Here is a 16185-nt window from a genome sequence, read left to right as displayed (position 1 = left end):
AATGGGAATAGTCTGGCCTTTATATGCTGTCTGACCCCAGGTTACCTAGCAACAAGGCTTTGCTGAGGCTAATATTCGGCACTGGGTAATTTACGCATATCAAATATTGGCTGTAATGAAAACATGACTGGATTGCCATGATGGCTTCCAAAAAGAAAAGGACTCCTCTTGCTCAAGAAAAAAATATGGTGCAATCAGTAGTGTGTGTGCATAAGAGATTATGTCACTGGCAAATCTGTCCATGTCTCCTTGTTTCTATTGTTATATTTTCCCCGCATTGTTCAGCATTGCATGGCATATGTCAGGTTCTGTGTGTGTGTGTGTGTGTGTGTGTGTCTACCAATTCTTTTTTAAACATGCGTCTTGAAAATAAATATTTTCATTTTTAGACAAATCTGTCCATTTGAGAGAAAAGGGCAATAGCATGCACATCTGGAAGTCAGTTTGACAGAAATTTAATTTTTAAATATATTTAATATACGGTTTTTATTTAATTACTTTCTTTATATATGCATATATTCTGCATATCCTCATAGCCTTTGGCCCTTTAAGTCATCACTGTGCATAATGTTTTGATTACAGATAAGCAGAGGTAAACAAAGTGTTGCTTTGTATATACCATATAGTGACAGACTCAATTTGAGCACATAAAAAAATTGTTACACTCTTATTGGGAGCTATAACTGCACACTCCATTCCTTCCTTCTTTAATTCAGGCATTTCTTTTCACGAATGACTTTTGTGCATTATCTAGGCTTTAATTTTCCATCCGATTAATCCCTATGAAACTGAAGGAGTTTGAGACGTACACCAGAGTCATTGTTTTGTTGTTTTCACAAGGATTTGGTGTCTCTTTGAAGAGAGCTTGGCCTGCCAACAAGAGAATTTCTCTGAAATGCAAAATGAATGTAAACTTGAACTGCGAATTGAGTGCACCGCTAAATTGAAGAAGTTTTTATGAGTTTTAAGATTGAAGCACTGGTGTTTTGAGAGGAAAAGTCAGCTTGTAGATGAGAAGACAATGGAAGGGTCAGGCCTTGTCCTAGCTTTGTTTATTTGTCTAGCTGTAGTGGGGACAAAGGTAGACTGTCATTCATGGACAAAAGAAGGAAGAGAGGACCATGGTAGCAGTGCAAGGTAGGACCTTGTTCCTTTGTCCCTGTGCAGTGCGAGTTCAGTGGGTGAGCGAGTCTGGGGGCGTTTGTGCTGCAGGTGGTGGCTATTTAACGGGCCTGCTTTGTTCAAGGCCTTGTTTCAGACGCGTGCCTTGGATTTACAGGCTTACTCAATTCAACAACCCCCCCCCCCCCACACACACACACACACACACACACATACACACACACATACACACACAACACACATACACACATACACACGCACGCAAGCACACACACACACAACACACACACACACACACACACACACACACACACACACACACACACACACACACACACACACACACACACACACACACACACATACACATACACTCACGCACCCAGACCCGAATCAGGGTAACAGGCTGTATCCGTGGGGATGACAGCTGGGCCATAAGTGCTGTCGAGCGCAGTTTTTATGGAGGGCGGTAATACCGCCTTGGAGCATGATTGATTCCTAATTAGGGGGAGGTGTTTACTTTGAATGGCCGTAAATTGCGTGGGGGGCAGACTTATGGTGCACTCTTTTGAACTTTTGAGGGGACGTGCATCACCCCAGAGATGTGCTGTATGCGTGCATGAGTGGGAGCTTCAGGGCTTCAAATGGTATTTAAATGCAGGAAGGTCTCTGATTCATTTGTCTCTTAGTAATGCACCAGGAGTCAAAAGAGTCCATGGAAAATTATTTTTCAACAACATAAAAACTTATCACTGCTTGCATCAAATGTAATCTTTATTAACTCTACCAAATTATATGATAATGCTAAGAACTAGATAATGATACACACATAAATAAATACCATTATTCTGACAGTAACAACAATATCAAAAAAGGTTAACTGTGTTTGTGGTGATATTCTGTGAAACATGCTTTATAAAACATCTGCACCTCCCTGTGAATCGACATAGCTATTATTGAATGCTGTTGAAATTGTATCTGTGTGAGTCTTTGTTGTATTTTCGGTTGACAAACCTTAAATGTGAATCCCCTGAGAGAGGGAAGGAAAACAATGCACAAGGGTAAGAGCCAAAACTTTCTATGTAGGGAAATATATGGATGACCTCAAAGTCCCTGTGGTCTAATGTTTGCCAGATCCCTCTGCAGTGCCTTTTTAGCCTCAGGGAAATCCTGCTCTTTTCCCTATCGATATATTGATATTTGCAGGGTTCTCTGTTCTCCATCTGTGCTGCCTTTTCCCCTCCTTGGCTGTACTTTTTCCACAAAGCAGGCAGTGAGTATGTTTGAGCTGACAGGCAACACAGTCCTTACTGAGGTTCGTTCCGTCACATTTCCTCATAGTCATTAAAACTACACTTGTAGAGAAAATCATTATCTCAAAGATCAGTGTCTGCCTTTTATATGCACAGGGCGAAGTACTTTCAGTGTAGCCCACTGTAACTAGAAGGACCTTTACACTGGAAGACTCCAGTGTAAAATTCAACTGTGTCTCTCATCGTCAGTGTCAGGTGCAGACTTGTTAGCGATTCTGTAGTTTTCTTAGTAACACGTTGCTCTGGGCACACTGTGATTCACAAACTCATTTACGAATGCATCTCTGTTGAAAATATGGGGCAGGAGAAATTACAACTGGCATCACATGTAACTGAAACAAGCCATGCTTAATGTATTAGTAGTACACATTGGGGAACAGAGTTCAGGAACAGTGCAGTGTTTCATTATTCTTGAGACCCAAAATTGCAGAGTTTGGTATTTCATAGCTATATGCATTTTATTTTATCCACAAAGTTAATATCTGGTCTGTTGTATTGGAGGCAACTCTCCTGATTCATTGTCATATGACTCCACCATCATCCTGCCCCCCCTCCCCCCACCACACACACACACATACATACACATTAGTCTAGCTTGTGGGTGCAATGAGCACATGGGACGAGAAGTACATCTGTCTGAATGAATTGACCATACTGTAAAGCGCTTAGGTTAGACCAAACAGTGGGCCTTTTGAAGTACATAATCGGCCTTGGGGACTCCCATGTGCAGTGTCTATTGCAGACCATGCCCTTGACTGAAGCCACACCCTTTCACTCCATGCTAATCAATGGCATTGCATAGTGGCAGCATATGATTAAAATCCCTTGGTTCTTAAGGACATGGACATGGCATTCCAACCTTGGTGCTTTGGTACGACTGACAGAAGTAATGCAACCAAATGGGATTATTGTTAGCGTAACTGAGTCAATATGAATAGAAAACATGAATCTGGCTGGCAGCATGCGTTTGAATTGAGGTACAGTATTACTTCAAGTTGATGCAGATAATTTTCCCGGACAAGGAACACCTTTTGTTTGATGTTATGAAGTACATTCGGCATGTTGAATTCAAATTAGTTCAGAACAAGGAATCTAATATTGTCAATATTTATGTCATGATTCAGTGCTACTTTGTAATTGTTTGACACTCGAAAGAGAAATCCAAAATTATGCTGTGATGGAAACCCCTCCTTGCACTACTGAATTTTCTGTGTTGGCCTTTCAACATGTTGACAGTAAAATAAAAAAAGATATTACCAAAAATGAAACTCACAGAAACTGTAAAAAAAAAACTATTTATTTTTCCAATTTAGTGAAAAAACATTATGCTTAATTATAATTTATGATAAATTTACAGTATGCAATATGTTTAAAAAGCAAGCCAAAAATATTATAAAATGGACTTCCAAGGTTTTTGCACTGCACTGAAATGTATCCAGCTCACCGAATCCACTCTGGTATTGATAACCCCACACTGTAACCAATACTGATAATACTGATGCCACCCATTGTTTGTGTGTACAAGCTGTTGATTTAGTGCGGTATTTAATAAAAGCAATTATGTAAATGAATAGAGCTACAAAATAGTTTTCAACTCCAGTCCTGGAGAGAAGCTTATGTGCTGTAGCAATGATGTGTGTGCTTCTGTAGGTCAACATAATTACCATTTTAATACAGTGATAATTAATATGATAATATCAGCCATGATTTTTTCTGTTGAAGTAGAAAATATTCTCTCCGCTCAAATCTTATCTCTGAGTCAGATGATATATCATCCTGGAAACAATTACAGCTGTTGTGATCAATCCTTTTGTTTTAATTCCACATTTAAGAATTGCATTTCCTAGGTAGTAAAAAAAACACTTGTGATTATCTAATTGAGGCTGGCATTGATAAATCACCTTTGCTAGTTCATTTGCATTTATAGCCCATAGCTCATAACAAAACTCCTAAAAACATGCATTCTAAGATGCAAAATCCATTGGTGTACATTATTTATGTACATTAAATCCAGGTTTGCCAGTTTAGTAAATACTGACAGATGTTTTATTCTGCATGATGATTATTTTGCATGTACTTCACCCTTTGCAAATGCTTAGTAAATCCAGCCTGCAGTGTCAGCATCAGTAAGCTGCTGTGACCATAGAAATCAGCCACAAGAAAGATGGAAACTGTCCGGATTATTAGTCAGTTGTGAATTATCACTTGTTAGCTGTGACCGGCAGCTCTCCGTCTGTCGGTCGGTCGGTTGGTCAGTCGGTCGTTTGGTCGGTCGGTTGGTCCACAAAAAGTGTCCCACCCCGTAGCGGCCACAGTTTTCACCCCAGGAGGCTGAAATTTGGCATGGACGTTGGTCATGACCGAAGGTACAGCTGAGTAACTTTTCAGGCCGATTGACCAAGAGGGGGTGTGGTGATGGGCGTGGCCTATGACAAAAAGCCGCATAACTTCTGAATGGATCCGCAGATTTGCACAAGATTTTGTGGAAAGGTTGGCCATGAGCCAAATAAGAGGTCACGTGTTTGTGTGAGGGGGTGTGGCGATGGGTGTGGCCTATCACAAAAAGGTGCATAACTCCCAATTGGAGTCACAGATTTGCACAAGATTTTGTGGAAAGGTTGGTCATGAGCCAAAGAAGAGGTCACGTGTTTGTGTGAGGGTGTGTGAGGGGGTGTGGTGATGGGCGTGGCCTATCACAAAAAGGCGCATAACTCCCGAATGGATTCACAGATTTGCACAAGATTTTCTGGAAAGTTTGGTCATGAACCAAAGAAGAAGTCACGTGTTTGTGTGAGGGTGTGTGCGTGGATGCATGTGCATGTGCGGTCGCAGCTCTTGCGGATTCACGCTTGTTCATACATCGTTAACAGCTATACAACAATTAAGGTTTTAGAAATGCAGATTAAAATGAAATTACGCCCCAGAATGACTTGATATTTGTTTATAATTCAGATGGTAGGGTAGAGCTGTTTCCTCAGAAGTGCCTTTGACACTATCTGGGATTATATACATACAACACCCCATGTAAACATAAAGCGAAGCACACGCTTGTGTTCTTTTGTAAATAAAGCTTGTTGCCTGGATGCTAGAGTTCGGCCTTACAGCTACTCTCCTCTGTAACTCCCATTTTAAATAAAAACAGCTGCTGAGCTTCACTCCCCTCCCATACACGGGGTCCAGTCAGAGCTCCCTTCTCCCTCCTCCCTCTCCCTGCTGGGCCTACAAGTGACTCGCACAAATTAGCCCCAGCATGGGACGCAGCTCCATGGCAACGGCTCCCACATAAAGCTGGCAGGCCGAAGGCATTGTTCAGTCAGTGCATGGCTCTGGCTAGTCTGAAGCACTTAGCTCTCCTCTCTCAGTGGCTGTGTATGGACCCCCTCATACGCTCGAGCGACAGGGAAGGAGAATTGGCACTCCCTGCATGGTAAGGTAAACACATCTGCACAGGCTACGTTAGAAAGCTTTTGAAATTCATTCCTCTCTGTACTTTCTGCAACTTTGATCCACTGCCTTATCAGCAAAATGCAGCATGTTTTGGTTTGCTGGTCCAACATTCTTTTTTTGTGAGCTTAAGTTATTGCAGTTGATGGAAGTTCCAGTTGACATGGGCAGGTTTTCAATGCAGTTGTCTCAGTTTATGTGATCTGAAAACAAGCTGCCTGAAGTTGTGATGTTCCGTTTGGTTGCTTCCAGAGGCAGTGATGCAAGACTTGTCTTTGGTGTGACTTTTATATGACTTGACTTCATATGATTTTATCCATTCTTGCTCATTTTTGTTAATTTATTATTTTATACAAACAAAATTATGCAGAACTTACAGCCATATTGTTTTTTTTTTCTTCTAGGAATTATGTGGAAGTTCGTACCTGTTGTATATATTTATATTGGCAGATTCATTTGTTATTGTATGTGAATGAGACACCATCAGTGAGAATAGTAGTGTGATATGCGAAAGTTTGGACCACAGATAATTCCCTCTGCACAACCTTTTAAAAGTAATTCAGATGACTTTTAAAGTTATTTGACAAGTTATTTCTCAGCACAACCTGGGAAGTGCATTGTATGAAGAATAATGGATATGCGTGCATGCAAATTTTAGCCACACGTTTCCGAAAACCATTTGTACGAGAATAACAGCTATTAATGCCGAGCAGGTTGAAATGTCAAAAGTGCTGTAATTGACTCAGCCACTCAGTAAAAGACAAGGGCAGCCCCTACTTATGGAGCACTCTGACTTGGCCTGGGGGAAAATGAGGAGCTGTCTTTTACGGTGTGAAAATGACAACAATCATCCGATTTCACTTTCTGTAGAGAAGTGTTTTTGGGAGGGGGTAAACTGGCTTTGAAAATGGAGACCAGGGAAGACAGTTGCAGTAGACTTTCTCTCTGGGTTGCTGTTCATTCCCCCCACAGACAAACATCCCCCAATTCATGCCTCGCACCCCCGCCAAAACCCCCTCATTTACAGACCCAGAGTGACTGGATGACCGCTAAGTCAAAATATGAAGAGACTAAGCGAATTACAACCTTTTCAAAGGGCTGCCCCCTTTGACATGTTGCTTTTGTGGATGGGGGCCAGCCTCGGCCATAATGCAAATGACAATTATGCTAATTTCATTTTGGCAGCCCGGCTTTGAAGGCAGCCTTTCAGAGGAGCCTCTGTCATATGTGCGTATGTTAATGTCATCTCCGCAGGGCAACATGCGCACGGGATACGCAGGGAGATGACCTTTAAATGGGGAGAAATTAATGTGGAGAAAACGGGGCTTACTTCTCCACGGACGCCCACGGGGGTCAGAAATGGGGGTCACCCCAACAATCTGACCAAAGAACGGGACCATTTGAAAACCCCCCTTCAGTGGCCAAGTGGACCACTTTTGTCTTTGGTTTTGTTCTGTGCTTTAACTTCTTCAAAATCCACCGGCCCTCCCATTTTTTTTTTGAAGAAAGGAATGAATTCCTCAATAATAGAAATATTCTGAGATCTTTTTAATCCTTGCCCTGGCTCCTCTCAAATGAACTTTAAAAGAAAGCGTATTCTGATGGCATGTTTAACCTTCCGATTTCCATTTTCCAAGTTCACTCGATGTAGAATGTTGATATCTGGCATTGTCACATTGTTCTTCCCCAGTTTGTTGTTTAAGAAGGAATCTTTATCTCTTTCACAAGTTTTGTATCTTTCTGTTTGGATTCTGTTGAGCATTGAGTGGCATATCCCATACAAAAAACTGAATGGATTAATGTGGTAGTCTATTTTGGTTATATTCAATCTGTCCACATTGCGTCCTTTCCCGTTTCTGCAGTTGTATGTAAATGAGTTTTTTAAAAACTTTAACTGTAGAATTTTTTTTTTTTTTTTCAGAATAGTGTCTGATGGTTGTTAAATATTTCATGCAGCTCTTGAATATAAAATGCTGTAAAGTGTCATTGAAGAGCTAATTGTTTTGGAGAATGGATTTTCCCAAGTAGGAAGTCAGTTTCATTTCAGTAACATAATTCTGTTCCATTGATGGCTTGCTAACATGTCTGAAACTAATTTCAATACATCAGTGTGATGTCTGTTAATGCATTGCATTATTAATGTGCATAATAATTCATAGTACACCAATATGAATGTATATGTAATGCTGTAAAGTACTGGGTATGATGGGCCCTTGGTCAGAGCTGTCTCCATGTTACCCCTGTTCTCTCTAGATGCCTGATCAGTTTGACCAGACGGTGGTCCTGAACCAGCTCAGGTATTCTGGGATGCTGGAGACTGTCCGAATTCGTCGAGCTGGCTTCCCTGTGAGGAGACCCTTCCAGGACTTCTGCGCCAGGTGAGTCCGGGCCCCCGACTGTAACAATGCGCATAGCAACAGAGCAACTAGATAGGCTCAGTGTTCCATTTGACTATTATGAAGTGGCCTGACCAACCCATTGCCCTGGCACCCTGAGATAGCGTAGTGAGCTGATTGTCAGAGGAATTTTCATCTGTCCTCACTTCATAAAACTCTTAAGCATTTTAAAGACATTTTCTGTTGTCCATTATTGCTAGCCCACTTGCACAAACTGACCACTGATTTCAATAGGATACCTGATCTAGGACTTCTATACCTATGCCTCTGTCTAAGCTCATTGCACAAACTGTCATGTTAACATGTGCTGCACCATGTTTTCTTCACCATGGGGGCTGGGAGTGTTATATTTTGTTGGAAGCATCAGTCTGCCCCTGTCTCCTCCCAGATACAAAGTTCTAATGAGGGACCTTTCCCTGTCAGACGACCCAAAGGGGAGGTGCACTGAACTGCTCAGCCTCTACGACAGCAGCAGTGCAGAGTGGCAGCTGGGGAAGAGCAAGGTGAGAACGGAAAGTTTTACATTCACATCGTTCTTACACTGTAGCAACATATGGCGCTAGAATTTCACCTGCACTTTTAAAGGGACAAAGCCAAAAAGTACTCATAGTTGAAGCTCATCGGTCGTTTTCTGCCCTTGAATAACTGTAATTAAAATATGAACCTTTTCTACTTTCTACTCTCTACTCTACAAAAGCTACACAAATGGCATTGTGCATTGTGTGCTGATTCCTTTTGATTTCATTACCGGCTGCCAGCCTTAATTTGGCATATCACCTGAATAATTTAATGCAAGTGGATCAGGGAACTGTAATGGCATAATGGCTTATGGGGGAGCAGTGGTGGAGGCAATTACCCCCGGTGCCAATGTTAGTTCTAATCTTTTACCTGAGGCAGTCTCTGTCTGCAATCTGGTTCAGCTGTAAATAATTTTATCCAAACACAATGACATCTGTAGCGGCACAACAAAAGCGTGGAATGAACGTCATTGTGTTGGGGTGATTTCTGCCTGAATCATTGGGCCCTTTTTTTTATTTACTTTACAAAGTATTCACGAAAGGCTGGGGCACAGAAAAGATTTACGTTTCAGTAATTTCCAGAGAGAATTGACAGATGTCGCTGCCCGGGCAGCCCGGCGTGACCATGTAGCCCAGCTGGAGGCTGACAGCAGTTTGGGAGGGAGCCTCGCCCTTTAAATCAGTCAGGTTCCTTTCAGCCCGCCGAAGAGGAACGGGCCTCTCAGGCATCAGCCTGCGAGAAGGAGATTTATGTAGTCTCATCTCAAACCCTTTCTTTCTGTTTCTTTTTATGGGGTGCGTGTCACGCACACTGTCTGTACGCTTTTATGAGGGAAACTTAATTCTCTGGAAATTATGAGGGGTCGTTTTTTTAGCGCCAGCATGATGGCAAACAGTGAAACCCTCACAGGGAGTGCGGTGTTATGAAAGGTGTTTGCTTTTAGAGCACGGGCACATTCACAGCAAATTCACAGTAGAAGGCATTGCTTGTCTACACTAAAGTGACTGTATCTTCATTTAATGAATGGGTACAGCATGCAAGTGTCATGGTTTATTATGTCATTCAAACACAGTGAAAGTCAATAACATGCACGATTTACTTTGTGTGTGTGTGTGTGTGTATATATATGTATGTAATTTTTTTTTTATTAAACATTTTATGGTGATTGTCTTTTATAGTTTGGATATTTATAGGATTGTCATATTTCTGATAGAATATACATCCACAAATCAATGTAATTCAGGCTGTCAAAGCAGACGTTTTGTGTAAAATTTGCTTTGTGAACTTTCATTGTGGTTATACTGTAACAGAATAGTGGTATTATTCAAGTGATTTTGACAATGTTGAGCTTGTAATGGGTTGTCTTTGAGTAATAACCTTTTGGCAACCTTGCACTATAGCCATTGGGGGGGACTGAAATTGGCTTTTGAATACCCTCTAGACATGACAACATTTATCATTTACTCGGGATCAGAAATAATCTCCCGTCTTGTCATGCCGCGCTCCAAATCGGATTAACGGTAGCCAGCATGGAGACCCAGCTCCACTATCAATGACAAACAGCTGGGTTCCTGAAAACCAGGGGCGGGGAGAAGGGCCCCCGCAATGCCTGGACGGCGCTAATTGAGAAGCAGTCTTTAAATGCCTTCTCACAATAATCCCCGGAGATTTTTGTGGTTTTTCTTTGAATACAGATAAAGAAAGAGAACCTCATTAGATTCTCCGTAGCCGTTTTGTGGCCGAGGAGACCCTTTGTAAGAAAAGGAAGGTCCTTTCAGAGCAAATAAAATCCTCTGAGCAGTCTATGTATCCGTGAGATGTCACCTTTGACAGCTTTCGGTTTTGAATCGGGATAAAATGGGTTGTTTCACTCATTGAATTATGCATTGAAAATGCATGGAAATTCTGATAGAAACATGGAATAAATTCTTTCTGTCAGCTCTGTGAAACTCTGCCTATCTGTGTGATGCAGATTACTCTGACTATTTGTGGTAAAAGGACTGTCCTTAAACACACAGAATGTAATAATGAAGGTCTGAACTGCCTGGGATTTCTGCATACTCTTCTGAGCTTATGCTGTTTGCACATTGTTGTGCTGTTACTGTTATTATTATTATTATTATTAGTAGTAGTAGTAGTAGTAGTAATAGTAAATAGTAGTAGAGGTACTAGTAGTATTTTATGATTGTAAAAAATAATAAAACAAAGATTATGTTTCAAGGTAGTTAAATTAAACAGTGAAATAAATGTGTTGTTAAAAGAAGGCAAGTGAGAAATAAATACTGGACATAAAGCAATTACAGGTAAGGCAGCCTGATTGAGCGGAAATAAAACTGTTTCTGTGAGCATGGTAGAGTGCAGGTCTACATTTCCTGAGAAATATTGCGTGGGTCATTTTCATTTTATGTTCAGCGTGACCTTTTCACCGTGCCTGCCTGCCTGCCTGCCTGCCTGCCCCATTGCTTTAGTAAAAACACAGCAATTTCCTTTCCTATCTGCGATGAGGAGGAACCTTAGTGGCATGGAGGTGGTGTGAGCCATTGTATCTCCCATCAGGTGTTCTTGAGGGAGTCTCTGGAGCACAAGCTGGAGAAGCAGAGGGAGGTGGAGGTGTACCGTGCCGCCATGGTCATCCAGGCGCACATCATGGGCTATGTGGCTCGGTAAGTATCTCCCAGACTCAAGTCAGCACCAATCCCGCCAGAGCACAGGGCCTTAGTGGACTTTCCTCACCTCCACGCTTGGGTCTCAGTCTCTGAAACACTGGTCCACTTCCCATTTTCCTGAAGTTCCATCCAATGTCTAGTTTGGTTTTCTCCTCCTCTGGCCAGTCTGTCCACATGAACTATGGCCTGAATTCAATAAAGATTTGAACTTCAATACTTTATTGCCATAGCAACCAGTGCATTGTGGACTGTGTGTGCTCAACATTAACAATGAAATTGTTAATTTCCAACTAAATAATTTTAATTTCCTAACTGAATTTCCTAACTAAAGATGCAAAACTAAAAATGCAAGTGTTCTTTGTTTTCTTTAGAATAACACTTTGGGGGGTTCATTTTAGTTATCCCTGAATTTTCCAAATTGTGCTTGTGAAGAGAAAAAGCAAGCCCTGCCTTTATTTGTGAGTCAAAGAAGTGGACAATTGTTTACTGAAACCAGGACAACGCGTCTGTGTCTGCCCTGTAACTAGGTAGCAGTGTCACTTACTTTCTCTGGCCTGCAGATGGCAAGATATTAGTCAAGAGTTTGAAAACAAAGCCAGTCCATTTAGACTCCCCTGATATACTTTATGTAAATGCCCGATGTTGACATAAAATACATTTTTAAAATACTATAGTCCAATTTACTGCACTTAGGTCTTACAGGGTTTTTCTCCAATATAGATAGCATTGTCTTTGTTGTGGGTTGATCGATACATTGATACCTTGGCCCCAGAATATTTTTATGTGAGATGGAAGTGTTAAATGCAGGAATGCTTTGCCATTGAAGTCGCAGTGACTGTGACACATAGCGGAAGATAGCACTGTTTGCAAATGAACAACAGAGAAGGGGCAAAGAAAATAAAACTACTACTTGCTTTGAAATGATAAAATACAGCTTTAATAGGAGCTGCTATTTCTGAGTGAAGAGCCTTGGGACTTTCAAGGTGAATGAGGGCAATTATGTACCACTCATTCTGTAAAGTGGATTTTGAATCTTGAGCAATTTGGAAGTTAAGAGGGGATGGAGTGAGTGAGAGAAAGAGTGAGAGAGAAAGACAGACATTATAGGATAGCAGAAGAAAAGGGATCATTTTCCTGTCCACTCTGACACCCTATCTACTCCTGTCCAGAGAGGAAAATTAATGACAAAAATACATTTTGTTATATCTATTTCAATTTCCTGGCTGCCAATTGGCAGGGCTGTCACAAATGGTCCAATGACCAGTGCATCACCATTCACCTTACCTGGCTTACCCTGCCAGAACTTACGTTTTGATGTCTTAAATGATCCTCATGGAATGTTGCACAGCAACATGGACATAAATAAACTAACTACATAAGTACATTTTACAAGCTATAGACTGGAATCTGAGGTATAAAAATAAATGGCCTCATTGTGTCTCAGGCCCCCACTTAAATCTGTGGATTAGCTATAGAAAGTAAAGAATGTAGACTGCATGACTTGGATTACTTAAATTAGATTCACTCAGCTCTTTAAATGCTGCAGTGTTCTTTGTCCTCATGGGGTGAACTGATTACCTAGTTTGTCTCTTCGGATGTTTTCTGCCCCCTACAGGAAACAGTACAGGAAGTTGCTGCAGTGCATTGTGGTCATCCAGAAGAATTTCCGCGCTTTGTACTGGAGGCGGAGGTTCCTGCGGTTGCGCTGGGCTACGCTCACCTTCCAGAAGCGCACACGGGGCCGCCTGGCCCGTCGGCTCTACCGCCAGCTCCTGGAGGAGAGGAGGAGGAGGGAGGAGGAAGAGCGGCGAATGAGGGCAGAGCAGGAGGAGAGGTGGAGTATCACTCATCCATACTCATCATTATCTCCTCACGTGACAATGCAATCTCTGGAGTCATGGTTATTCGAACCATATTTGGTTCTCATGCGCCAAATCACCAAGGACACAGTGTCACAGATCTTACAGGTGACATGCGGTCAGGTTACGGTTATAACCTCACTCATGTTTGTTTAGTTTACATCACTTTATATATATATATATTAGCAATGATAGTAAAATATGGTTTTGTTCATTTATAATCTGTGTCACAGCTACAGTATAAACAAATTGCATAAATACCTGCAATTTCTGCATTTCGTCAGGAAGAAGAAGGTTACAGGCTTGGCTTCTAATTCTAGGCCCCGTCATGTTTTAGGTGTGCATATGGTCATTCTAGGTCATATCCCAACATTTTTTCAGAAGTTGTGTTGGTTGTTGGAACGTTCAGCACTACACCTGAAAGTAAAGCAGATTGCCAAAATGATTGACATCTGAAAAAACAAATGAGCACAGCAATCTCTTGACGGCTGGACAGATCAGCATGCCCTAATGGAAAGATAAGCTATGGATGGATATTCTGTCTGACTCAGATTCAATAAAGCATTATTTCAATTAGGCCATCGTAGTAATGGAGGAAATAAAGCTTGATTATAGATTTCCCATTACTGCAGACCTGTTGCAAACAGAGGCACGCAGTGCCTAAATGTAAAATCAACTCAAATTGGATTGTGAGTTGTGAAACCAGCAAAACCTTATTTATTTTGCTCTAATTTGTCCCTGAAAATAAAAAAGCCATAATCTATGTTAAGGACCACTTAACATTCATCTGTTGTACCTGCATTGCAAATGAATTTTCATAAAATACCTCATCAAATCCCTTTATGTACATTTTTGATGGTTGCAGAGAGTTATGGGAATTAGCTCTGAGCGTTTTTTTTTTCTTTTCTTTCTGGAGCAATAATGAGGCTGTACATTCTGTTCTTGGTTTTGATTATACGCTTACAGTGGACAAAGTCAGCTAAAGACGGCCGCGTACAGCGGGGTGCGCTGTGTGACTTGGCAGCCGACCCCGCGGTCTGCTGTGCCCAGCTGGGGTCTTGCACTCCGCTTCCTGTTAGCAGCCTGAGACTGCGGCACTTCAGCGGTCTCGTTCAGACAGCCTGGACCTGTGGGCGGGGCCTAATCAGCCTGCTTTTCCCCCCTCTTTCAGGGAGCGGCAGAAGATGGAGGCGGAACGACTCGCTCGGGAGGTGAGAGTGCTTGCGCATCACTCCAAAGTCAACGAGTCTGTGAGCAAACAGCCATCGACCGAGCTGCGCGATGCCTGCGGAAAATGGAAAATTACATTTTTTACTGCGGATTCACATTCATGGTTAATTAAACGTCCAGTAAAATGAGAAAGCAGTAATTAGTGTGCAGATATGAATGTTAGGGAAAGGGTGTCGTGCTATGATGAAACATTCACACCCCTTGCTACTGTAAGCTGTATGCTTACTTATTTATAATTTTCTTTCCTCACTCATTATTTTCTCTGCCCCACTGTTTTTTAACTGTGTAAGGTATGGTAGCACACAGCGCCCTGATAACTGATCCAGGTTCAGTCTATCCACCCCTGATAACAGCTTCAACCATTTTGTGTAAAATAGAGCTGAAATGGTGGTCCAGTTTCACTAACACAAGTTACACACACGCACAGTAGGCACTAAAGATCTGTCCCATGATGCCACCCATAACAAACTGTCTTCCCCATGTGCAGGCGGAAGAGGCACGGATGGCGGAGGAGCTGGCATCCCGGGCCTTGGAGATGGAGGTGGAAGTGACGGAGGAGGTGGAGGAGGAGGAAGAGGTGGAGCTCCCGGAGCTGGAGGTCCGCCCGCAGGACGCCACGCAGGTGGAGGAGATCCTGCGGCTGGAGCGGGAGATCGAGGAGCTGCAGCGGCAGAAGGAGCGGCAGGAGCTGTCGCTGACGGAGGCCTCCCTGCAGCGGCTGCAGCGGCTGCGCGACGAGGAGCTGCGGCGGCTGGAGGACGAGGCATGCCGCGCCGCCCAGGAGTTCCTGCAGTCGCTCAACTTCGACGAGATCGACGAGTGCGTCCGCCACATCGAGAGCTCGCTGGGCACGGCCGGCGCGGGCGGGGACAAGGCCGGCCTCCACCCGCGCCGCCCCGGGCAGGGCGAGGAAGAGGAGGAGGAGGAGGAGGAGGAGGAGGTGGACGAGGGCTTCGGCGCCGACGACGAGGCCTTCAAGGACTCGCCCAACCCCAGCGAGCACGGCCACTCGGACGGACAGCGCACCAGCGGCATCCGCACCAGCGACGACTCCTCCGAGGAGGACCCCTACGTCAACGACAGGGTGGCCCCCCCGGCCCCGGCCCCGCCCCTCTCCATCCCCCAGGCCTGCCGCAGCGCCTCCTCCAGCGCAGACTCCGCCTACTGCCGGCTGCAGGGCCCGGAGGCCCCGGACGAGAGCGCCGTGGACCTGATCCCGCCTGACGAGGACTCGGACTACGACCAGGACGACTACGACGAGGGGGCCATCGTGTCCGCCGGCAGCCTGGCCCTCTCCAATCCCCGCAGTGGCCAGTGGTCCCCGGACTACCGCTGCTCAGTGGGGACCTACAACAGCTCTGGGGCCTACCGCTTCAGCTCAGAGGGAGCCCAGTCCTCAGTGAGTGTGGATCTAAACAACTCATTTTACCCCAGAACATAAGTCCAAGAGGCTATCCAAGAGCTCACTACAGCATGTTTATTTAAAGGCTCATTAAACTGTAGTCTAATTTTAAAAAACATGAAAAAATATATTTATAAAAAGCTTGCATATATCAAAACAGTTATCCAATTAAGTACTCTTTTGCAGTCCTCCTTGCTGTGCCTTCTGTGTTGGCCGTGTCAAGTGAAGACGAGG

The 16185-nt window shown here is 43.3% G+C and overlaps 1 protein-coding gene across 3 annotated transcripts in view; it reads left to right on the top strand.

The window, feature by feature from the left end:
* myo10 (myosin X) overlaps positions 1-16185 on the top strand; it is a 116541-nt gene that overhangs the window by 80890 nt on the left and 19466 nt on the right. For all 3 annotated transcript variants that reach the window (XM_064346856.1, XM_064346854.1, XM_064346853.1), the window contains exons 20-25: positions 8133-8257; positions 8664-8778; positions 11351-11457; positions 13076-13294; positions 14491-14530; positions 15037-15948. In XM_064346856.1, coding sequence (XP_064202926.1) covers positions 8133-8257; positions 8664-8778; positions 11351-11457; positions 13076-13294; positions 14491-14530; positions 15037-15948 — 1518 coding nt within the window. The remainder of the gene's footprint in view (positions 1-8132; positions 8258-8663; positions 8779-11350; positions 11458-13075; positions 13295-14490; positions 14531-15036; positions 15949-16185) is intronic.

Source organism: Anguilla rostrata, chromosome 8 (assembly GCF_018555375.3).
Source record: "Anguilla rostrata isolate EN2019 chromosome 8, ASM1855537v3, whole genome shotgun sequence".
In the NCBI taxonomy this organism is placed as follows: domain Eukaryota; kingdom Metazoa; phylum Chordata; class Actinopteri; order Anguilliformes; family Anguillidae; genus Anguilla; species Anguilla rostrata.
Note: the sequence above shows the minus strand (reverse complement) of the source record. Positions and strands in the feature narration are given on the sequence as shown.